The sequence below is a fragment of the Ochotona curzoniae genome, unplaced genomic scaffold, assembly GCF_017591425.1.
Source record: "Ochotona curzoniae isolate NIBS_2020 unplaced genomic scaffold, NIBS_Ocur_1.0 contig_4504, whole genome shotgun sequence".
Lineage (NCBI taxonomy): Eukaryota > Metazoa > Chordata > Mammalia > Lagomorpha > Ochotonidae > Ochotona > Ochotona curzoniae.
In genome coordinates this window covers 1,588,864-1,612,780 of record NW_024466309.1, presented here as the reverse complement: position 1 = coordinate 1,612,780, position 23,917 = coordinate 1,588,864, and the positions used below count along the sequence as shown (strand labels likewise).

At 45.5% G+C, this 23,917-nt stretch overlaps 1 protein-coding gene across 2 annotated transcripts in view; it reads right to left on the bottom strand.

Moving 5' to 3' along the window:
* Nucleotides 1–2,882: 2,882 nt before the first annotated feature.
* Nucleotides 2,883–23,917, bottom strand: part of GOLIM4 (golgi integral membrane protein 4) — a 68,689-nt gene continuing 47,654 nt past the window's right edge. For both annotated transcript variants that reach the window (XM_040986392.1, XM_040986393.1), the window contains 9 exons: nucleotides 21,643–21,807; nucleotides 18,191–18,520; nucleotides 15,619–15,869; nucleotides 15,139–15,221; nucleotides 13,617–13,726; nucleotides 11,186–11,353; nucleotides 10,869–10,937; nucleotides 4,936–5,016; nucleotides 2,883–4,636 (listed from right to left, as the gene is read on the bottom strand). In XM_040986392.1, the coding sequence (XP_040842326.1) occupies nucleotides 4,484–4,636; nucleotides 4,936–5,016; nucleotides 10,869–10,937; nucleotides 11,186–11,353; nucleotides 13,617–13,726; nucleotides 15,139–15,221; nucleotides 15,619–15,869; nucleotides 18,191–18,520; nucleotides 21,643–21,807 (1,410 nt within the window). In that variant the 3' untranslated portion in view covers nucleotides 2,883–4,483. The remainder of the gene's footprint in view (nucleotides 4,637–4,935; nucleotides 5,017–10,868; nucleotides 10,938–11,185; nucleotides 11,354–13,616; nucleotides 13,727–15,138; nucleotides 15,222–15,618; nucleotides 15,870–18,190; nucleotides 18,521–21,642; nucleotides 21,808–23,917) is intronic.

Sequence of the window (23,917 nt, the reverse complement as noted above, 5' to 3'; positions counted from 1 at the left end):
TAGGCAACACATGGCAAGCAAAGAAGGCTGAATAGGGTTTCTCAGAGAGAGGGTAGGTAGCAAGCAGACCAGAATTCAAAGATGTTCTAAAGAAATGGAGTGTTATTTAGGAATCTCCAGCTGGCAAATGACAGAACCCCATTTCCAACTAGTCAAATTTAAAAAAAAATCACTATCTTATTAATCAACCTGTGATAAAATTAGTTGTGATCAAGAAACCAGAAAAGATGCCACCACACTCTTCATCTATGCCTCTGCCGTTTGTTTCTTCCTATGGTGACACTGTTGTCTACCTCTAAGAGTATTTTTTTTTCACACAGCTAGGTAAGTGGATACCAGAAGTCCTGAATTCCCACAGTAACTTGGTCTCAGGACAGTCAAGCAAATTGCTATCGTCCTTTCTCAAGCCTGAGACGTGCCAAGAAGGTGCATAGCGCAAGGATTCACTCACTTTACAAGTTAGCTACCAGTCTCATGGATGCTGGCCAGTGACACCAGCGTACTGGGGCAGGGGCAAAGAACCTCCATCCCCTACGGCACAGCAGGCAGCTCGGACTTCACTCACATTCACATGACTTCCTGTTGGCCTCCATGTGTAGTGGAGACACATGGGGCTGTTGTGAGGGCCTCCAGAAAAACCTTAGCTAAGAAAGCAGCTTCTAGCAAACCTGTCTGAACCCTGCTCCTAAGATAGACATCATCTTCACTGTCCATGTCAGAAAACAAATCTGCCCTGTGCCACAGCAAGCTATCACAGACAGCTAAGCTGTTATACAAACATCCTTGAAAAGACAGCCCAGAATCAAAGTTGTCATGAGATGTGTAGGAACACCATGACTGCCAACGAAACACCCCATGGAGGAAATCAAATGTGTATGTTGTGGTTCCACTGCTGTCTCAGATCAAGTTCTCTGTTCAAGGACAGCAGTACTATTGATTCTACTCAAGTCAGTTTCCCATGTGCAGAATGAGGTCACGGTTGATTACCAACACAGTAGGAGCCAAATGTTCCTAACAAAAATGAACCACAAGTATTATGACTCAGTGCTAACGTGTAAACTGAAGGCTAAGAGAAGATAGGGCCGAGCCAAGGCTAATAATCAGAAGTCACATTAGGATGTCTGGGATTTACCTATGAGCAGTAGGAATTTATCAAATGATATCTTAATAACAGTACAGTTACTGCTATTTTCAGGGAAAAAGCACTTTGGCATCAGATTCTGTAAAATGGGAAGAAGACAGTAAACATGTAGATGGGGCAGGGACCATTGTAACAGTGCAAGTAAAAGATAGTCCAGGCCTGGATCAAGGGAAATGGGAGGGAGGACAAAACGAAAGTATGTGGTGACAAACACGGAGAAAGAATGAAGGGCAGACAAGCTGTGTGTGTGTTTGTGTGTGTGTGTGTGTGTGTGTGTGTGTGTGTGTGTGTGTGTGTGTGAAACCTCATGAATTTAATTGTAGAACCTAGAAAGGGAAGTGGATTTTTTAAGTGATATGCAAGATAACCTGGGTTTTGAAAATTAAGAACTGCAGATAGAATGTGGTATAGAAAGCAAAGCTGGGAAACTGGAAGACATGTGCACCCTAAAAAGTAGGGGTGAGGGTTCAACAGAGAAAAGACCTCCATCACAAAACCTAGAGAACACCAGTGTGGAAGGGGCAGGAAAAATAGGGACACGTTACAGAAATTGAGGAAATAGAAAGCAAACAAGTAACAGACCTTACAACAGAAACCAAAAGAAAAATGATTCGGGAACAGAAATTGACCACATTCACTCTACAGTGGCCAGCCAAAATGCTTTAATACGGGTGTGCCACAATGTAATCAAAGAACTAAAACACAAAATGAACTCAAAATGAATAAACCATGGAAAATATCCTGGAAGACAAAGAGGCAGATCCTATCAACTTTCAAGCACTGTAGGTATTGAAACGGATCCCATTCATATTCCTTGTAGTACAAGGCTCAGTACACCTTCCTAATATTCCGTTATAACAATGATCACTGACACATGAAACTAGATTATGCTTTTCTTCCTCTATCTTTTCTGATCACTGCTGCAAATAACCAGTAACTTTATTTGTACTAAAAGGTAATTTTTTTGATCCACCATATTCATCCCCAATTAATGTGATTTATTTCATTTTGATTATATCACTGGTACCAAACACTTTTAATTATTGGTTTCACCAAAAGTCAGATTAATTTGGCAGGACAAATAAATACAAGCAGAATTCTATTTCTGCTCAACTCACTTAATGAAGATCAGCTCAGGCTGGTGGGTCTCCATGAAACACTGGACTGGTCCTATTGCTGAGTGGAACCGATTATGACTGCTACTTTCCTGGAGGACATATTTATTTAAACTTCTTTTAAAAAACAACTGAGTAGTAATCCATAGTGTACATATATGTGCTTCAGTTTTTTATCTACTCAATTTAAAAAATAGTTATTTAAATTTTTTTGGAAAATCAGATCTATAGAGGAGAAAGATATTCCATCCACTGGTTCACTCCCCAAGTGGCCACAATGGCCGAAGTAGAGCTGATCCGAAGCCAGGAGCCTCCTCCGGGTCCCCCAGGCAGGTGCAGGGTTCCAAGGTCAGGGGCCATCACAAGCAGGGAGGTGGAAGGAAAGTGGAACAGCCGAGATATGAACCAGCACCCACATGGGTATGCTGCATATCCTCCTGGAGAAGGATATGCAGTTTCTGGTCCTTCTTGTATGTGTGCACCTGACACTCTCATATCTGTGCCCCCCTATTTTTCTTGTCCCAGTAGAAGCTCAAGAAAAATAAAAAATTCTTAGCTTTTAGTACAAGGGTAAATAAGTTAAGCCTCAGTCAAGTAGAGAAAGACAAATAGAAGCAGATTGGGAATGACATTTTATAATTTATTTATCTATATTGGTACATTTTACAATTTTTCATGAATAAGAACTTGGAGAATGTTAGAAGTTCGGAAACTAACAAAATTCAACTGTGGTGCTTTAAAAGATTTACCACTTTTTTTTATAGGTTTATTGACTATTACCAAGTTTCAATATGCTTCAAATAATTAAATACTGCAACTGGGACATTAAAAATACAAACTAATTTACCAAAATAATTGTATTCTGAATATTATGTACAATATTATACATTTTACATTACATAGAGTTTTATACATAAAAGTAAGATTTTATTTATGATTATTGGAAATCTAAAACACATTTGAATAAAACATTCCTATGCATACATACACAATCACCAACCAGAATCATCAAAACCACATACAAGTGTGGTTATTAAAAAATAAAATTACACTCATACAATGAAGGTGGGAAACACAATTTCTTTTCATTACTTTGAGAATATTGTTGCAGAACCGCACACATCTGAATTTTATAATCGAGTTCTATATTTTAAACTTGACACAGAACTATGTCTCTTTCAAGAGGAGTTTCTGATTTTCATTTTCTTATTTTAAGGGATTGTTGTAATTCATAATCCTTAAATGCCTTATGCATACACAAAGAGTACAGTCATGAAGGCCAGTCAGATTACCACATACATATTTCACTACATGGTCTGAAAAATAATCCTATCTACTTGTGTAGTTTGGTATGCCTTCATACTTATTATCAAAGGGGTTACATAGCGAGGCACAGAGCTCCAAGGAGAGATCCTTTAGAGAATTAGACGCAGAAACATGCGTCACTGTATGACCGCAGAGGAAAACACTGTGTGTGCTCACACAGAAACACCACACACCCACTAATTAGCTTTTAAACCAATCATCGTTCCCCCAAAGGTTAGTACATTGATGTGCCAAACCCTGTTTGAACACTGAAGTGGCTGAGTAAGTCCAGGCTACTGCCCTGCGGGTCTTGGCACCATCTCACGTTCTAATTCATGCCTCTCAAGCAGGAGAGCTGTGCTTTAAGTAATGATCAGTGTGTTTCTAAGTGATCTGAATGTCAAGGACATCTTTAATCCACAAAAGAAACCGCCCTCCACCTGCACGTTGCTGTGCCCAGATCCACTTCCAGAGCCACACACACTGGGGGAAATCCTAGGAGAGCCATACACAACAACACAACAGACAGTGGCCCGTCTCCTTCAAGTCTCAACAGCATTTCTCAGCACTCTCTGGTTGTAAGGCCTGTGTCAAAGGCAAACAGCACAGCTCGAGAACCAAGAGCAAGGCGACAAGTCAAAACACACACAAACTCAATGATCTCAAAAATCAGACTCGGAGCTGAAGGTCGGTTTGTTTCTCTTCTTGTTCATATTTAGCTTTAATATAAAAGAGGCTCTACCCTAAGTTACCAAAATATATTCATATAAATGTATGAGTATTTCTAATATAAAAGTTTAAAAAAAAGTCAAACTTATCTTCTTTGTTTGTAATTAAATATACTGGAATTCAGTAGGCAGATTCGTTCTTGAGCAGCTTCAAAAGAATTCCCAGGCTGACAGTGTCCGGAAAGCAACCCTTGCTACATTTCAGCTCTTCGCCGTGGCTTCCCCATGAGGGCAGCCCTGTCCCCCTCCTCCTCCTCCTCCTCCACCTCGTAGTGCCCCTCTCGGCCTTGGGGGTGCTTGTCATTGTGGCCCCCCAGCTCTTCTCCATCGTTGTTTTTATCATCCGCCTTAAAAAGAAAATGAAAAAAGTCACAAGTCAGGGTATAGAGTTAGTGACAAATACTCCCCCTTTAGCAAGGGTGCAAAGTTACTCATTTTTGCAAAAAAGAAACCAGTGAACAAAACAGTGACACCACCCCTCCTGGACATCATGCTATAAGTCTTAGTATTCCAGAGTGAGTGAGTCGCACCAACACGTGTCTTTCCTGATGATTGCTGTGCCACAACTATACGTACAAATGCCTCTTCTCACTCACACACACACACACACACACACACACGGTGGAAATACACATCCCACACATACATTTTCTTCATTTTCACCATAGGTCTCTTCAGCATTATGCTCCAATTCTCTTTTCTTTTCTTCAGTTAAATCTTCTTGAACCTAAAACCACAGAGACTATATGATACTTCATCATTTAGACACTTGTGACTAAATATCTAAATTTTGGTTCCCCCAAAGTTCTTTTAAAATAGCACAAATTTTACTTCAAAAAAACTTGTGAAAGAAAGTCAAAGGTACTATTTTCTCATTAGAAAACAAAATGATCTTGACAGCGGGAGGCTGGACTCTGCCATTGTCCATGCCCACAGTGATAAACACGTGACTGCTTATGAAGAGTTATGCTATAGTAATAATATAGGGGACGTTGGTGGGGGGGAGGAGATTTGAGAAGGGGGTAGAGGAAATAAAAATAAACAAGCAAGCAAATAAATAAAAATATAAAATCTTCAAGTACATGCATATAAAGAAAGTATCTTATGCTGATGGTCATCATGAATGCTCCAACGTTATCTCAATATTAAGACATACCTACATTGTTTATCACTCCTGTTTATTCACTGAATTATTCTTGAAAATTCTAGACATGTAATTTTACCTGTATCACAGTTTACATCCTTGGACATCACACCTGATAAAATTAGTATTTGCACGGTCCATCAGACATTTTCTGATTGTTTACTTATGTCTAGTTACATTCAATTTGTACAAATCTAAACAAAGCCCACACATAAGAGTTCTTCATTCTCTTTTCCTTAATTCTAGATGTGTTGTACTCACATTTTTTATTTGTTTCCTCTTTCAGGGTATCACTTAACTCATTCCTCTAGCCCACCCAATGCCAGCAAATGCAAGCTAGCTTAAGGACTGAATCAATCCACTTTACCATCTGACCTTTGTTCAAGCAGAGATACCACCCATTTATGTCCCAATTAAGGGTTAGAAATGATGATTTTTCCAATCCCAGAATTCTGCATTCACTATTTCTATAAGGAACTTATCCATGCCAATTGTATAATGCCATCCTTTAAAAGCAATCTTGCATGTGCCATAATAATGATTCCAGGAATAACAAGCATGTGACCTTGAAAAAGATCCAATCTCTCTGAAGATTAAATTTCTTATCTGTAACATAAAGGGTTGGGTGAAATTGATGACCTTTAATTTTATTTAGATGTGGCAGGGGAAGCTGGTGAGTCATGAACCTTTGTAAAACTTTATCAAGAAAACTGCCAGCAAATGGGCAGAGATTCACAGAACACTAAGGAAGTCCAGTGTTGAGAGACCAAAACTGGATCTGCCATTTGACCCAGCTCCCACTTGTGGGAATATATCCAAAGGAAATGAAATAGGCACATGAGAAAGTGAACTATAATGTTGTATTTACAGCAGCACAATACAGAATAGAGAAGACATGGGAACAACTCCGATGCCTATCAAAAGAGGAGTGGGTCAAAAGTTGTGATACATCTACACTAGGAAAAATTACACACTCATTAAAAAAAGGAATTTTGCTATTTGTGTTATTTTTATTTTACTTATTTTTATTATTAGCATTTTAGATATAGTTCCATAGGTCCTGGGATTTCCCTTATCCCCTCTCCAATTCCCTCCTCCTTGACTTCCCCTACATCATTACTAGTTCTTCATACGCAGTCATATGTCCATCAATGTGGGCATGAACAATGGCAGAGTCCAGCATCCCACTGTCAAGATAAACAGTTTCATTGGCAGTCCATCTTTGCCTGGAAGTAGAGATGCGCACTGCATTGTATCCACACATCTGGATATGATAGTCTCCTTTGCACAGTTACTGTACATCCCCTTAAAGGAAAAGCCACAACACAAGATCAACAACAGGAAGAAAAAATAAAGAAATTAACAACACCATGAACTTAAATAACATGATACTGAATGACTAATGTGTCACTGAAGAAATGAAAAAGAAAATCAAGAACCTTTTTGAAGAAAATGATGCTTCAGGATGATCTATGAGTCATTAAAGAATTTAATCAGAGGCAAGTGTTTTGAAGAGATGAAGCTAATGAAAAAACATCAAAAACCATGAGATATAGTTTCTACTGATCTTTGTTTGCGAGATATGTCTCATGTAGGCAATAAATAGATGGGGTTTTAATCCACTGTTTTACTGATCTATGACATTTGATTGATGCGTTTAAGCCGTTTACATTCAGGGTTAATACAAATAAGTGGCAATTTGGTTCTGTTGTTTTAGCAATGGGTTGTTCATTGATTTAGTCTTTTATTGTCATTACTGGGATGTTCTTCCCATTTGCCTTTGGTTTTGGTAGGTGCTATTCCTCTTTTCTGTCAAGAGAACATCTTGAAGTATCATTTGTAGGGGGCAGGTTTGGAAGAGACATCTTCTTTTAACTTTTCTTTACCGTGGAAGAATTTTATTTCCTTTTCAAAGACAAATGAAAATTTTGCTGGGTATGTTATCCTGGGCTGACAATTTTTTACTTTTAGAATCTGGAATATGTCACTCCCTTCTCTTCTGGCCTGTAGAATTTCCTGTGAGAGGTCTCCTCCGAGTTTAATTGGCATTCCTTTATATGTCAGTTGATTTTTTTCACGTGCACATTTAAGGATCTTTTCTTTATGTTAGATTGAAGAGAGCTTGATTATGATTCGTCTTGGTGAAGATTGCTTTTGGTCATCCCTGTTGGGAGTTCTGTGCCCCTCCTGGATGTTGTTTCCCAATTCTTTTAGATTAGGAAAGTTTCCCCTTATTATTTCATTAAATATATCTGTAAGTTCAGTTTCTCTTTCTGCACCTTCTGGGACTCCCACAACTCTTACATTTGGCCTTTTAATAGTGTTTCTCAATTCTTGAATACTTTTTTTGGCCTGATTCAGCTCTGCTTCCAGCTTTCTGTTTGTTTCCCCCCAGTGACAGGAAATATCTTCTAATTTTGAGATTCTTTCTTCTGCTTCCTTCATTCTATTTTTAGAGACACTCCACTGTACTTTTATTTTGCTCCACTGTATTCTTTTGATATATCAGCTTTTATTTGATTCATTTCCAGTGTGACATATTCCTTGAATTCCTTGAATGTCTGCTTTACATGCTTCTCGTTGTTGATAACAAGTTTTATAACAAGTGTTTTGAATTCTGTATCTCCCATGTTCTCAATGTCTTCCTCAGTGAACTCTGAAGTTGGCAAAGGGTTTTTCTCCTTTGCAATGGAGTCTTCAGTAATAATTCTGCCATTTGTAACAAAGTGGTCCCAATCAGAGACCATTATGCTCAGTGAAATAAGCATATCCCAAAAGGACAAATAATATGTGTTCTCTCTGATAGAATGTAACTTCCTATAAAAGTATAAGATTAATAGATATATAGGTAAACATGCATATAGATATTTTCATCTATAGGAATTGTATAATGGAAACTGGCATACTAAGATGTGAAAACACACTGCAGCATGAATCTCTACTCCCAAATAAAAGATGGACTCCTAATGAAACTGTTCAATATAGATTGACAACAGGATGCTGGACTTTCTGCCATCGTCCATACCTACAGTGTCAGGATACACTTAAACAGCAGAATCATGAGCCTGTGACTGCTGTTAAAGGACTGTACTGTTACAATAATATAGCGGGAATCAGGAAGGTAGAGAGGGTGATCCAAACACCTGAGTCCACTTCTGGGAGACAAGATGGAGTTCCTGGCTCTGAACTCTGCTGGCTTAGGCATCTGAGAAAATGAAAGTGTTTAAACACAAGATGAAGCAAGGCCCAGCTCTGCAGTGTTTCTGTTATCAGAGTGTTCCTATGGGTGTCGTCCTGGCACACAGACCACACTTCACTACATTTTTCTCATCGCTGCAGGCTCCCTACATTCCTGACCATCACCAGTACTTTAACAGGACTGGGTGACCACTCTTCCCTTCTGTCCAGAGAAGGCATGGGAATGATGGAGAGAGGTGATACAACGCAACCATCAATCACCCCAGGCTAAATAAGAACCAGAGAGGGAAGGCACACCGAGATGCAGGCAAACCCACCACGCATGCCTGGGCGGCTCACCTGGCAACAGCTCTAACCCCAAGGGGTGGCGTCCTGGAGCCTCTGCAAGAGGGTCATCCAGAAAAAGGACTCCAGCACTGCTATCCTTCTAGGATGTGTGGGCAGCTGCCATGGGAGAAGAAGGCTGCTGCCCGCTCTGCAGGCAGAGGAGGGTGCCAAGCTCAGAATGTGCTGTGCCAGCATGCCTCCCCTGCACCATCGTCATCTCTCCTCTCGGTCTTTTCTTTCTATCCTTGATCCCTCCTGGATCTCAGGAGTTCTCCTGTATCTTAACTGATCATATCTCAGAGGTGGAAAAGAATCAGTAACTATTATTAAATTTTGATGTTGACCCTTCTGAATTTTTAAAGAGAAACCAAGGTGAATCTTTTCTCTCTCTTAATCCCTCAAAGATTCCTGTTACCTGCCATAAAGAAACAAGGCGATATTGGTTCAGACATTCTGTTACAAGAGAGGCCCAGAGGAAAACATCACTTTCTTGCCAATTGTCTAATATTTAAGTTGGCTGGTGTCTCTGGCTCTCTCTGTCAGGATAGCTCAGGTCCTGGTCAGGATGAATTCCAGAATCAGACCAGAGTGAGAATAAAAAGATCAAGCCCGTTCGAGTCCCCATGGCCCAAGATGCTGCTGGCAATCCTCAAAAGCAGCATCTTTCCCTGCTGTCCTGAGGGAAGCACCGATCACATCACTGTCTTGACAAAGCTGACGAGAACAGCAAGCAACAGAAAACCAGCCTGGTCAAAGGTACTTCTGTGAAGGCAGAGCACACACACTCTGCCACAAGCCCACCTTCCCCTTAGGGAGCAATACACAGACTTGCATGACAGTTGGCTGAGAACTGGCTCTGAACCAGGGCTTGTATTTGGGAATGATCCCTGGCCCACAGAGAGACTAAACATGGGCTCTGTACCTAACTTCTCCCCTAGTCCCAAGTATGACAACTGTCTACCTGGCAGTCTGTGAAAAAAAAACAGCAATGACACCACTCACTAGTTACCTACAGGAACCAGCATCATGACAGAGATTATACAAATGTAATTAAAAACGGAGCCAGCACAGTGGTGTAGCCTGTTAAGCCTCCAGCTGGTATGAACACCAGTTTGAGTCCTAGTTGCTCCATTTCTGATCTAGCTCCCTGATGATGTACCCGGGAGAGCACCATATGATGGCCCAACAGCCGGGTCCCCTACACCCACATGGAAGACTGGAAAGAAGCTCCTAGCCCCTGCTTGCAGCTTGGTACAGCTTGAGCCAGTGTGGCCATTTGCAGAGTGAACCACTGGATGGAAGATCTTAGTCTTTCTCTCCTTCTCTGAAAGTTTGTCTTGCAACTAAAAATAGACAAATCTAACTATAAGATGGATGTTTACCAAAAAACAGCAAATTCAAATCAAGTATTAGGAAATTCCATCCAAATACATTCTATTCAATTGAGCTTCTTGTATGTGTTCCCTTTTTTATTTACAATCTTGAATTCTTATGACAGGAGAAGTCAGAGGGCTGGGAGGTGTCATGTGGATTCCAGTAGACACCTCGGGGTATTCCTGTGAGCGAGGGCCTGAGGCGTGGCTACAGAGCAGGTACAGTAAAGAGTACAGGGTTCGCCCAGGTTCCCCGAGTATGAAACCGCTTTATTCCCTCCTCCTCACGAGAGAGTTCTTAGAAAGGAAATGATCACAGAAGTCTAAATGTGTCACACTTAGAAAGCCCAGTGCCTTCTTAATACAAAATTCCTGGCAAGAACCAGAGTGACGGCTTCATTGTGTGGCCCACCTCCCCTTAACTCCACCTCTCAGAACGCTTCTATAACAGGTGCCAAGTCAGAGCAGGTGAGGTGTATCTGAGGGGAGTGTGAGAGACCGCAGGGTCCCCTCAGACTGCTGCATCCATCTTATTACCTCCTCCTCTCCTTCCTCCTGGTACTGCTCATCAACATTGTCCTCCTGCTGGTCGGGATTTCCTGCCATCTGTTGAAACAAAAGGGGAGGCTCACACAGCTGTCCATCCAGACCCCGAGACAAAAGCAAGCATGCCAGCACATCCAGGGGCACTGGCAACACACCTGTGGTCAGGAAACAGAGAATAACCCAGAGTATCGCTACCCTCTCTCTACGTGCAGGCATGTCATTTCAGAGTGGCTTGATACCACACTGATCTTTTACATAAACTAGCCCTGCACGGAGGCACCCAGGCACCACCCGCAGCACCAGCTTACCCGTAGACGAGCCTCTGTCTCCGCTGTCTCTTCCTTCTGATTGTTCTGCTTGTGCTCTTCATTTTCATCTGGTAAATTTTCTTCTCTCACTTGCTCCGCTTCCTCAAATTCATCTTCCCCTTGATTATTGGGGTCATCTGCTGGGTTTATATCCTCTGCGGCTGCCCTCTGTAAAATTTTAAGCCAAAGTAACCATCACTTCAAAACTAAGGACCATGCTTCATTGCATTTGAAAGGCGGTTCCTTGAAAGGAGCTGAAACCATCCTTCGCTGGGCTGTTCGCATCTCTCCTTACCAAGACTCACTAGAATCAGGCAGCCCAAAGACAAGACATAAGAGATTGCTTTGCCAAGTCAAAGAATCAGAACGAGTATAGCTGTCACTACTTCCCTGATCATACCTTCCACAACAGGGCTCAACACTCCACTAAAGCAAGTAATGGCAGTGCAACTGAGTGAACAGTAAGGAAAAGGAGCTTCCCCATCAATGGACTACCCAGAATCCACCGGATGAGATGGGAGAGTCAGAGGAGCAAATAGTAACTCCCTTCATGATAATACTGATGGTTTCACAAACATCCAATCAAAATTAGCCCCCGACAGGTAAGTAGGCAGATAGTACCTCAAAGGCAAGAAGCTAAGTGTGGAAAAGACCAAAGAGGAAGATCTGAAAAGGAGGCAAGATGAGAAAAGGGATAACTTGGAAGTGCACAGCGATTCTAGTGTGGATCAAATTTTCCTAATAGCAAATAGTACCATGAACCAGACAGATGTGTCCCCTGCAAGAACCAGGAGGTGAGTGGGCCAGTCAGGGGAAGCAGTCACAAACAGGACCCTCTCAAGTAGGTCCCGAGTAGTTCACAGTGACCAATCTCAACAAATGCCCTTCACACAAGTATTGTCAACTTTGGAATTATTTCAACTTTCCACTTAATCTCCCAAAGCACTTCCAAGTAATGGCCGGGCTCAACAAGACCCTGGGTTTAGAACCTGGGGTGCACAGACCTGCTGATGCTCGTCCTGGCTTCCCTGACCTCTTCCTGGTCATCAGTGGTCACCAACGGACATGCCACACAACAGCGAGACCACGGAGTGGGATCTGGTCTCTGTCGGTGTTCTTTGCATGACAAGCTGCTGCCTCACTTCATCCAAGAGTCCCGAGCCATGTTCAGCAGCTCCCCGACGTCTCGGCTAATGTATTACTATCTGCACATCCCAGGATACAGACTAAACTCAAGTGCAAATAATGCTTTTCTTTGGAGTGTAGAAAGTATCCCCTTCACACTGGACCTGAATCGCTCCACGGTCTCTCTTCATAGATTTCCTTTTGTGCATTACCAATAATTTGTATGGAAATAAAGAATGTAATGGGTTCTCTTCAAAAAGCAAGTACCAAATACATTTTGTGAAAGTTTGTTAAAATGGCCACTCGTTTCAGTTCCAAAAGGCACAGCATCATCAGCAGAGAGGAGAGGCACACGATAAGAGGGCACGGTGGAAAAGCCGTGTTTCTTAGTGTGTTCTCCAGAAGACAGACCAGTGCCAGAAATACAAAGGCTCACTCCCTCCAGCTGTGAAAGCCCACAGCAGCTCCCAACCGAAGGTGGCCGGACGGGCGTCCTCACACTCGCCCTTCTGGCCCTCTCTGGGACCTGCCGGCTTCTGCAGTTACTTGTTCTGCATCATGGACACACTCCTGTGCCCCCATGCTCTTGCTAACTCCTGCTCTGTCCCGAAAACCACTCAGGACTAGCTCCTCAGTGCACACATCTGGAGCAGCAACATGGGGAATGTTTTCTGCCTCAGCTTGGGTAAGTTAAGTGGAAAAGCCACTGCCATTAAGAGGGCTCACACAGCTAGCAGGAAGGACTTCCCTGGTAAAGAAAGAAGCACACAGGTCCTCCTTCCAACTGGCGTGATCAACAGGAACAGGGCCCACACGATAGCACAGACTGAAGGTTGTAAACACAGGGGTGATATCTCAGCAAAAGATAATACAAGAGCTAAAACAAACTGCATAATTCATCAACACAAACACAGGGACAAATTCAACCTCTGCTCGCCTGTTTGGGCAGGTTGTGGGGGCAGACAATGATGCTGGTTATTAGATGTCAACGCCACTCGGCATCCCCAGAGCCTGGGAGGGTGACGCAGCATGTGGAAACGTGTGGCCCCCTCTCCAACTCTCAGCTCTGCTTTTCCCCTGTCCTCTTCAGGGCTTGCTTCACTGACCTCGACGCTGTGCCCAGAGCATCCTTGGACCACATCTCATCACACATGGACATCACAATGATTTACAGCTGAACATGTGAGCGGCTTTATGCAAACCACACGACCCATGCTGATCAGACACAGCCGGCGCAGGGGCTGGCCTAGGCCCACGTTCCGACTTCCCTCTTGGCTTGCGCGTGTCTCTGTGAGAGCACACTTACATCTGCCTCAGAGTTGGGGTCCACTTCTCGGGGCGGCTGTGCCCGGGGCTCCTGTCTGGTGCCTGGCTCTCCCTCTGCTTCATCTTGGTGCGGGTTGTCTCTTTCGTAGGCTAGCAAGTCAAAAGGACAGAAATGAGCTCAAAACAAATCAGAAGGCTCTTCCCTTCCAACTGCTGGGCTTTGCCCGCGACCCCATCCCTGCCGCCCCTCCACCCTGGCTTTGATTTTTCAGTGTAGGCTTCGGCTTTTTCAAGAAGGTTACAGCCTCAGCCTAGAGTGTTTGTCTGCAGCGATGATCAGGGCAGAGATGCCACTTCAGCCTCCCAGACCAAACACTGACAGCAGAGGCCACCCCAGTAGGAACAAAAGCCAGAATCTCAACTTTTCTTCAGTAAAGGAAAGCCCAGTGGATGGGCCACTTCTGAAACAATCAGACTGTGTTAACACCGGAGGCGATGGCAAAGGTTCAGAACTTGATCCTGTCACAGAAAGCAAAAGGGAGAACAGCGCCATCTGTTGGACTGCAAGACAAATGCGGCCCGGCAGGGGCTAACACAAGGAGCCCCTGCCACAACAGAGGGGCAGTCACGCTCTGCACTGGCTCACCGACCCTGATGAAAACTAGTCAGAGAAGGAACCTGCAAAGAGAAACACTTTCTACAAGAAGTGAGATAGAAGTAAAAAGGTTGAATATATGGGAAGCATCTAGGCCTCAGAAAACCAAGATAAAGGAGTAGTTACTATCCGGTTTTAGATGCTTCAATGGATTTACTGAACAAACAAGGGAACAAGCGATGCCCTGGTCTTACTGGTAACAGAAGAGCTTCCAGGGCCCCAGGAGGGACATATGTCGAACCATCCGCTTCACTGTTTGGGCCATAAGCGGTCACAAAAAGCTACGGAGGGAGTCAGCGTCCTCATTCTCCTTTCGATTTTTCTGAAAAAGGATCCTCAGCCAAGCAGTAGTGGGGCCAAGGTGGCTGTTACCTTCTCGTTCTACTGTCACAGGCAGCACTATTTGATGACTCACAGACCAGGTGTTTATCACAAATGAAAGCTGCTCCTAACTTCCTTGGAGGGGGAAGAAGGGGAGAAGAACAACTGAAGGCAATAATACAAAGACTTCCAAAGTTAAGAGAATATGTAGAAAATTTCCAAGGGCTTAGGATAATCCATTAGCAGTAAATATTTGGAACAAAGGAGCTTAAATTCAAGGGAAAATATTAGAGAAAAGAGGTCTTATCCCCTGAGCAGTTTTCACTAATCATGGATAGTTTGTGAGAATGAACAAAGCCATGAAACAAGGATGACAGAGAGCTGCCAGGCAAGTCTTCAGGGCCCTGACGCGGGCATGCACACCGGATGGGAACACCACCACACACTGGCACTGCCAGGCAAGTCTTCAGGGCCCTGACTCGAGCATGCACACCGGATGGGAACACCACACACTGGCACACTGGCTCGCTGATCTCGGAGAGCATTACCAAGCAGGCCCATCAACACATCATCTAGGAAGCCTCACCTCCTCCTTCCTCCTCCTGGGCAGCCTGGTCCTCCGCTCCCTGAACGACGTCATTGTCCATGGCCTCATAGTGAGCCTGCGGCCTGCAAGGACACAGACTTCAGGAATTCTGAGACACAAAACTTGACCCACTCTCACAAGCATCAATGATCTTGAAAGAAAGCAATGAACAAGATTCTGCAACTAAAAAAAATATTTTTCAAGTTGTTTAGATTTGTGATTAGGTGTAATCACAAAAAGGAAAGCTTTAAAACCACCACATGCTGCAATAACAAAATGAAATAGAGGAACTCCAAAGCTTGACTTGAAGACCCAAACTATCACTTAGAAACAGACAACAAATATGGATTTTCAACGAAGTATCTGGAATTTAAACCCAACATCAGTAGAAACTGGTGGAGCTGTCTGGCCCAGCTACGAGATGAGCCAAACCAGCCCAACCACTCCCAGCTCCCAGGGCAGCAAGAGAGGGCAGGCTACCGGAGCTGATCCTGGGGCTGCTGTCCACGCTCTTCATGCTGCGCCTGTCTTGGCTGGGCCACTTCTTTGGCAAGGAGCTGCTGCTGCCGCTGGCGCAGTAAGTGCTCCCGCAGCCGCTGCTGGTGCAGGGCCTCTTGGTGCTCCTGTAGCCGCTGCGCCTCCTCCGCCTGCCGGGCCGCCAGCCTTTGCTGCTCCAACTGCTCCTCATACGGGGATCGCAATCTGGTCACAGCCTGGGCTGACGAGGGAACCTGGGGAAGAGAAGCGTCAGCCTGGGCCAGCCCTGGGGTTCAGCACTCCACTTCCCCTGCTAGTCCTTTCTCAGGACAAACTCGGGAGGCAAGACTGGTGTGTTAACGCTGATCGCTCGAGTGGGTGGCAGTTAACCATGATGGCCAACTATTCCTATCTCCTACTTTCTCGGAATCACCCTCAGCTTCTATTTGCAGCTGACTGTCCCAGGGGACTGGCATTGCATCAAGGCCAACTTTCAGGGTGCTCCTGCTCAAAAGCCACAGGGCAAAAGAAGAATGTCCTGCAGTGACCTCCCACAGCTGGGGCCATCTGTTGAGCCAAAGCAGTGGCTGAAGCTTTCTCCAAGAAGCACAGAGCAACGCTAACCAATGCTAGCCACGGACTTGTGTCTATCATGCCCAGGCTCTGCCCAGCCCTACCAGCCTCCAAGGCCATCCAGAAGCATGTCGATGGAAGGGCAGGGAAAGTTGTCTCCAAAGAAATTAAGCCTGGGTGAGAATGATACAGCTTCTGATTAAAGGCAAATCTAACACAGTTCTTCAAACTGCTTCCCATTAAGGCCTCTCCCAGAAGCACACACCGTCCTCATCAAAGCAGAGGGGAATTCAACCTGCCGAGGAGGGATGTAAGACCTGAAGAGCTACTCCAGGCTGTTTACAACACCTGAGATGGTGCTTACACAAGGCCTCACACCAGCCACCTGCCGTCTCAAGCAGCTCCAAAGGAACAGCTGAGGTCAAAGTGCATATGCGTAACCTGGTGCTTACATCCACCTGGCTCCTCCTTCAGAGTACCAGGGTTTGATATCTGTCCTAGCTCTTGAACAGCCTCCTATTAGTGCATAGCCTGGGCAGGCCTGGTTCCAGGGTGTGGCAAGTTAAGAAGTTTCCTACAAAGCCAGTATTCCACATCAGTACCAGTTCAAGTCCCGGCTGCTCAACTTCCAATCCAGCTCCTGGCTAAATGGCCAGCAAAAAGCCATGGGAGATGGCCTAAGTACCTGGGCCCCTGCACCCCCATTGGATACCCAGATGAAGCTCTTGGTTCCAGCTCCCAGCTTTGGCCTGGTCCAACCTTGACCACTGTGTCCATCCAGGGAGTGAATCAGCTGGTGGAACTGTCTCTCCTTCTCTCTAACTCTGCTTTTCAAGTAAATATATAAATATTTTCTTTCTTTTTACAAAAGCACAACCCAGGCTGCCATGATGGTGCTCCGGTGCCTGCATTCCTGCTACCGGGGGAGACCTGGAATCACTTCCCAGCTTGAGCTTTTGCGAAATGAACAACAGCTGTTTCTCTTGGTTTCTCTCTCAGGCAAGGAAGTAAAATTAAAGTAAAATAATGTGTGACAATCAATTTTCTATTTAACATTTGTTTCTATTTGCAAGAATTAGAGAGGAGAGACAGAGAGGTCCTCCATCTGCTGGTTCACTCCCCAAATGGCCTCAACAACTAGAGCTGAGCTGATCCAAGGCCAGAAGCCAGGAGCTGTCTCAGGGTCTCCAACAGGAGTGCAGGGGCACAAAGACTAGAGTCCTGCTCCACTGCTTTCTGCCATAAGCAGGAAGCTGAACTGGTAATGGGGCAGCCAGGACTGGAACCAGCACACATTTGGGAGGCCAGCAGCACAGACAGCAGTTTAGCGTACTATGCCACCACACCCGGCCTGACAATCAATTTAAAACAAGAAAATCTAAAGCCAAGAAAATAGTCCAAGGTATAAGTAGCAGGTAACCAACACCCACGTGAAGGTAAAGAGATTTTTTTCCTTGAATCTCACCTGAAAAAGAACTGGCTATACTTGATGTTGGTTTAAGTTCTTTTAAAGTATTGATTATACAAATGATGGCTTTCTCAAGAAATTTTTAAAAATCTATGTTTTTGAAGTGTTTACAATATATAGCATTTTGACACCAGGCAGAATGTTCCTAAGACAAAAGATCCCATTGAAGGTGAACATGCCACAACTCACACATTAGTGGGTAGTCAACAGGTGGAGAAGGGGCCCTTGAACCCAGAAATGGTGCCTTCCTCCCACTGCAGTGCTCAGCGGGCAGGTGGCCACTAGGGAGGTGTCCAGTCAGTGCTCAGCCCATCTGGGGTGTCAGGTGTCCATGCATGCCTGACCAAGGGGAGAAGACCTAGTTCCCCAGCACCGCTTCCTCTGAGATTGGCAAGGAGCCATGCTAGGAACATGACAAAGGGGAAACTGTGTGTCTGTTAGACATCATGACAGATGTGGAGGGAGGCGGTATGTTCAGCTAATTCGCACAGAACCGCACTCCCCATTCGCAGACACCTGCAGTGGGGCCCTTACCTGAGCGGCATGCCTCTCCTGAAGGCCGGCAGCCACCTGCTCCCTTCGCTGTTCTCGCCACTCCTGGCCCTGCTCCTCAGGGGACGGGTCATGCTCCTCCTCCAGGCGCTCCGCCTGCCCAACCTGCTCCATTTCCTCCTCCGCCAGGGCTTTCCGGTGCTCCTCTTCTGCCCGATGCTCCTCAGCTTCTCTCGGGTCCACTTCCTGCCGGTTTGGGCCAGCAGGAGCCTGACCCTCCGCCTCCTTCTTGGTGGGAGGAATGGAACCTGTGTCTTCTATTCTTCCAGGAACAACTCCATGCTTCTGCCACATAGTGTTATGTTGAGACCCCTAGGCCAAGCACACCGACAGCAATGACACTTTTATTTCAGAAGTGCTGTCATTTCTTTATCACCATATCTTGGGTGCTACAGCATCTGCTGAATTTCAGCATCTGCTAGCATTTGGAGCGACCAGTGTTGCAGTTCCGCAGGCTACACTGCCAGCTATAATGCTGGCATCTCACATGCGTGACAGTTCAAACTCTGCAGCTCCACTTTGGATCCAGCTTCCAGCTAATGCAGCTGAGAATACAATGAAAGATGAGCCCTGCAGCCATGGGGGAGACCTGGATGGAAATCCAGTCTCCTGGCTTTGGGCTCGTCCCACCCTGGCCATTGCAGCCATCTGGGAAGTGCACTTGATAGGAGACCTCTCTCACCACCCCCCTCATCTTTCTCACTCTGTCTCTTCTCTCCCCCCATATCCCTGCCTCCCGAATAAATACATGTAATTTTTTTTTACAATTATGGAAACAATAGAGTCCTGATTTTAAGATATTGTTGCAGGACCTGGTGTGGTAGCCTAGTGGCTAACGTCCTCGCCTTGCACATGCCAGAATCCCATAGGGGCGCAGGTTCTAATTCCAGCAGCCCTGATTCCCATCCAATTCCTGGCCTGTGGCCTGAGAAAGCAGTAGAGGATGGCCCAAAGACTTGGGACCCTGCACCTGCATGGGAGACCAGGAAGAGGCTCCAGGCTCCTGGCTCCTGGCTTCAGATCAGCTCAGCTCCATCTGTTGCAGTCACTTAGGCAATGAATTATCGGACAGAAGATCTTCCTGTCTCCCCTCCTCTCTGTATACCTGACTTTGCAATAAAAATAAATAAATCTTTTAAAAAGATATTATTGCAATAGAATCACTTAGTTCTTGTCATTATGTAAGCTTGCCTCTAAAATAGTGTGAATATAAGCAAAATTTCATATTACAAAAAATTTCAGGAATGGGCATTTAGCCTAGAAATCCCATTGCCTCCAGCCCACACTGGAGTGCAATCCTGGCTCTGGGTCCCTGGCTCTAGGCTCCTAGCAGCGTGCCACCTGGAGGCAATAGTAATGACACCAGTAATGGGGCTCTTGCCGCTGATGGGGGACCCACAGGGAGCTCCCAGGCCATTCCTGTCCTGCCACTGGAGGCAGGTACAGAGTAATGGGGCTCCTGCCACTGATGGGGGACCCAGAGGGAGTTCCCAGGCCATTCCTGCCCTGCCATTGGAGGCAGGTAGAGTAATGGGGCTCCTGCCGCTGATGGGAGACCCAGAGGGAGCTCCCAGGCCATTCCCGCCCTGCCACTGGAGGCAGGCACAGAGTGAACAAGCACACAGACCTCACTTCCCTCTCAAATTCGTATTTAAAAAAGAACTCAGTTAAATAACCCAGAAAAGTAAAGCTCAGAAGTGAATCCAGCTCCAGAGCATTCTAAACTCTATTTTCTCTTAGAATAAAAAGGAAAAAACCCTCAGACTTCCAGTGACAAAATATTCACATAATTTTCTTTAAAGTGAATTTTGTTTCGATGGATACCCAGAAAACTCAAATGGAGGAGGAACTGGTTAATTTCTATCAGCTGGACTTAATATAATTTTTAAAAAGAATGCCATTACTGACAAATACATTAGTTGAAAACAGTACCCATTAAGCAAAATGTAATAAAATGATTGCCATGTGTTACACTGGAGCTTCTTTGTACACCACAGGGTTTTTTTTAAGATTTATTTTATTTTTATTGCAAAGTCAGATATACAGAGAAGAGGAGAGACAGAGGAAGATCTTCCGTCTGATGATTCACTCCCCAATGCAATGGATGCAACGGCAGGTGCTGCGCTGATCCAAAGCCAGGAGCCAGGAACCAGGAACCTCCTCCAGGTCTCCTACACATGTGCAGAGTCGCAAGGCTTTGGGCCATCCTCAACTGCTTTCCCAGGCCACAAGCAGGGAGCTGGATGAGAAGTGGAGCCGCCAGGACTAGAACTGGCATCCATATGGGATTCTGGCATGTTCAGGAGAAGGACTTTAGCTGCTAGGCCACCACGCCAGGCCTGTACACCACAGTTTTTACAAAGTTTGCACTGTCAATACAGATAGCTCTGTACAGAAGAGCCCTCGACGCCGGGCTGAGCCAAGGCTGTCTGCCTGCAGGTCTCAGTGGTCTCTATGTGATCTGCACTGCTCCAGAAAGTGGGGGAAGGCAGATGGCCGACAGGAGAAGCTGGGCCTGTTCCCCCTTAACCTTCTTTACCAGAAGAAACAAACAGTGTGAAGGCTTCTTTAGTTAGGACACTCTCCTGAAATGAAGATAAAACAGAAGCCCTCCTCTGGCATTAACAGAGATGCTAATCATCAAATACATGCACCTGGACTGCGTATCAACGACGGACACCTGAGGACAACTTGGAGCGATGTACGTTTTAGCGATGTCCACAGCCTTTGGCAAGTGGGACGGGACAGCTACCGTTCACCTGCCACCGTGTCCCCGAGAGGGAAGCTGCGACAGGTACCTTTTATAACTAACCTGATTTCAGAAACAGCTTTGTAAGAACTAGTGATGAGGGGACATCTCTTCTGTCCCACATTTGGCAGGCCGGACTTTATGAAGGAGAGCAGAGGCATGCTTCATGAGAGTGACGCTCAGACTGGCTGCTAACAGTGGTGCTGTGACGGAAACGCTGCCATGTGCTAAGTGCAGCTGGTGCTGTACCAAGTGCAGCGGCCATGACAAATGCCGACACTGGAGGGCACTGCCTGCCACATGCTACCCTCATCAACAACACACCTTCCCACTCCATCAAACATCTCAAACAGCCAGCCTTCAAACACTCCGATGCCACAGCTCCTTCAAGACGAGCCCCTGGCAGAACTGCCGCTCAGGAAGGTCTCTCCCAGAGGATACCACAGCAATCACTCTCAAAATGCGCTCCCAAACAAGCTGCATCCTTTAAAAATGCAAGGCCTTGGTCTCTCCTTGAACTGAGGGAATCAGAGGCTCAGGAGCCAGGACCCAGCAGCTACCAAGTCCCCCGAGGGTTCTGACCCACACTGCCATCTGAGAAGCCCTGTTCTCTGTGTGGAGACTGTGCAGCCCTGGGGGCACTGGGCCCCTTGGACAGGGCACATGGCCAGCGCCTGCCTCTTACCTGCCGTGGCTCTGAGGTCGGCTTCTCTCTAGCTGCCTGGTGGCCTGGCTGAGAACGGCCCGCCTGGGTAGGGCTCACGTTCTGCGCTTCTGCTGGCTCAGGCTTTCGGAAGCTTGGAATCCTATTCAGAGTGTCTTTCAGCTGTTTGTATTCGGCCACTTGAGTCTGCGGGTCAATTGTACAATTGGATGCAAATCGCACAATTTGAGGAGGGAAGAAAGGTATCATCCATAAATAGGCATTGGTGTTCTCGGCAAGGACACCACGCCAAAATACAAGTTAGGAAAATACGCAGGTCGTCTCCATACATCGGCTATTCCCATTTCTGAGCACATGCAGATTAGGATTAGCATTAAAGGCAACAGAAAACAGATCTGAAACAAGGTTAGCTTCCATGCAAAGTAAACACAGGCCTTCTCTGCACATCACCAAAAAGCTGCTGTGGCATCACTGTTTCATCTCACTAAAAAACTGACGCCTCAGTTCACACAATTACACAGTTAAGTTCAAACCTGAATTACCAACAGGGTTGGGGCAGTATTTTCCAGTGGAAAGAACCCAAAGGTTTAGAAGGAGATTGTGTGTGTAAGTATGTATATATATGACATTACTAGCAGCTGTGCTTTCCCCCAGCAGCCGTGTCCCCTGCCTGTCACAGTGCTTCTTGACTCGGGCTCAGTGGGTTTTTGGTAAAGCTGTAACACAGGCATGAAGCCAGGACAGAATCTTATTCCTCGGTTTTGAATATCCTTTTCTTCTAAACTGACAAAGGCACTAAAGTTTTCTCACCAGAATGTTTCTGTGTATATACAATGTACATGTATGCCTGTAACACTTTAAGACACCAAGAAGGCACAGACTCCTTAGAGATGGTGCACACACATCAGCATATACACACCTGAAGGCGGGGAGGCTGTACGCAAGCACACACTTCTAAGGCCATCCAAAAAGCACTGACCCTTTCTCTCGGCACGCTCGTCCCTCCCTGCGGTGAGTGGAGCTGGAACGGGCCAGCCCTGCCACACTGCTCTTCCGCCTCCAGGAACACCGACCCTTTGCATTCAATCACACAGAGGTAAAGATGTCGGCTTACTAAATCTGTCCCAGGACAGAGTCTTTGTGTAGTTTGTACAACGTATACTACACAGCTAGCAGAGGCTCTTGCCTCAGAAATCTAAGTACACATGGAAACAACTTTGTAGGTTATAGAAAAACCCGAGAGCCATACAGTCCTTCACTACTTGAAATACACAAAGCCCAGTCCTGCTCTCCTTACTTCTTTCTCTTCCGAGATTCTTCATCTTTCAATGCATTGAGGACGTGGTTCTCAGATACCAACATACATTCAGGCCATGTTGATGATGTGGCTCCCAGGCACCCACTGCGGAAATCACGATTCAGGAAGTGTGAGGACAGGCCCGGATGACCGCGATGAGGCCAGGTCTCCAGGGGCCAGGACTGTGGCGTCTCAGGCAAAGCTGCCACTTGTGGTGCCAGTGTCCTGGCTGCTCCACTCTAGTGTTCATGGGCACCAGTGGAAGATGACCTACGGTTTTTGGTCACTGAACCCGGATAAAGCTCCTGGATTGAATTGGTCCATCTCTAGCAGTTATGGCCATATGGGTAGGAAGTAAATCAGTGGAAGGATCTGTGTGTGTGTGTGCATGTACAACTGTCTTTCAAGCAAATAAATATATCTTCTAAACAAATCTAATAAGAACTGACTCCTGAGGAGTTCATGTGACTCTCAAGTCTGAACTTGAAAATGGGTTCTGATCACTGTTCTGGGGTGGAGTGAATAATCTGACCTCTCTCTCCATCTCCATTTTGTTTAGAGCAAGGGTGCAATGTTGCAGAACTCACTAAATGACAAATCAAATAAAACCATCAACTACATTTAACATCAGGTTGCCATGCCAGAATCTGGGGCAATGATTTGCAGGAAACAATGTTTGTCTCTCAGGCAATTTGGGGAGTTTGCTAATGGTGTTCTGGATCGAATGCTGTAACTTTCCCAAATCTAGAAGCTGGCTACCAAACCTACACCCAACACGGCAGTGGTAACAGCTGGAGTTCCTGAGGAGTCACCATGTCACAGGGTGGAGCTTTCACGGGTGGACTAACAGGAGCTCTCTCTGGGGGGGGGGGACACAGGTTGTGAGCAGTCATCATCAGAGCTACATGTACTGAGAACCTGAGCTTGACAAGGAAAAATGCACTCTCGTTCAGGAAGAGAGGATTGGAGCACATTATTTAGAACTCTTGCATCCCATGC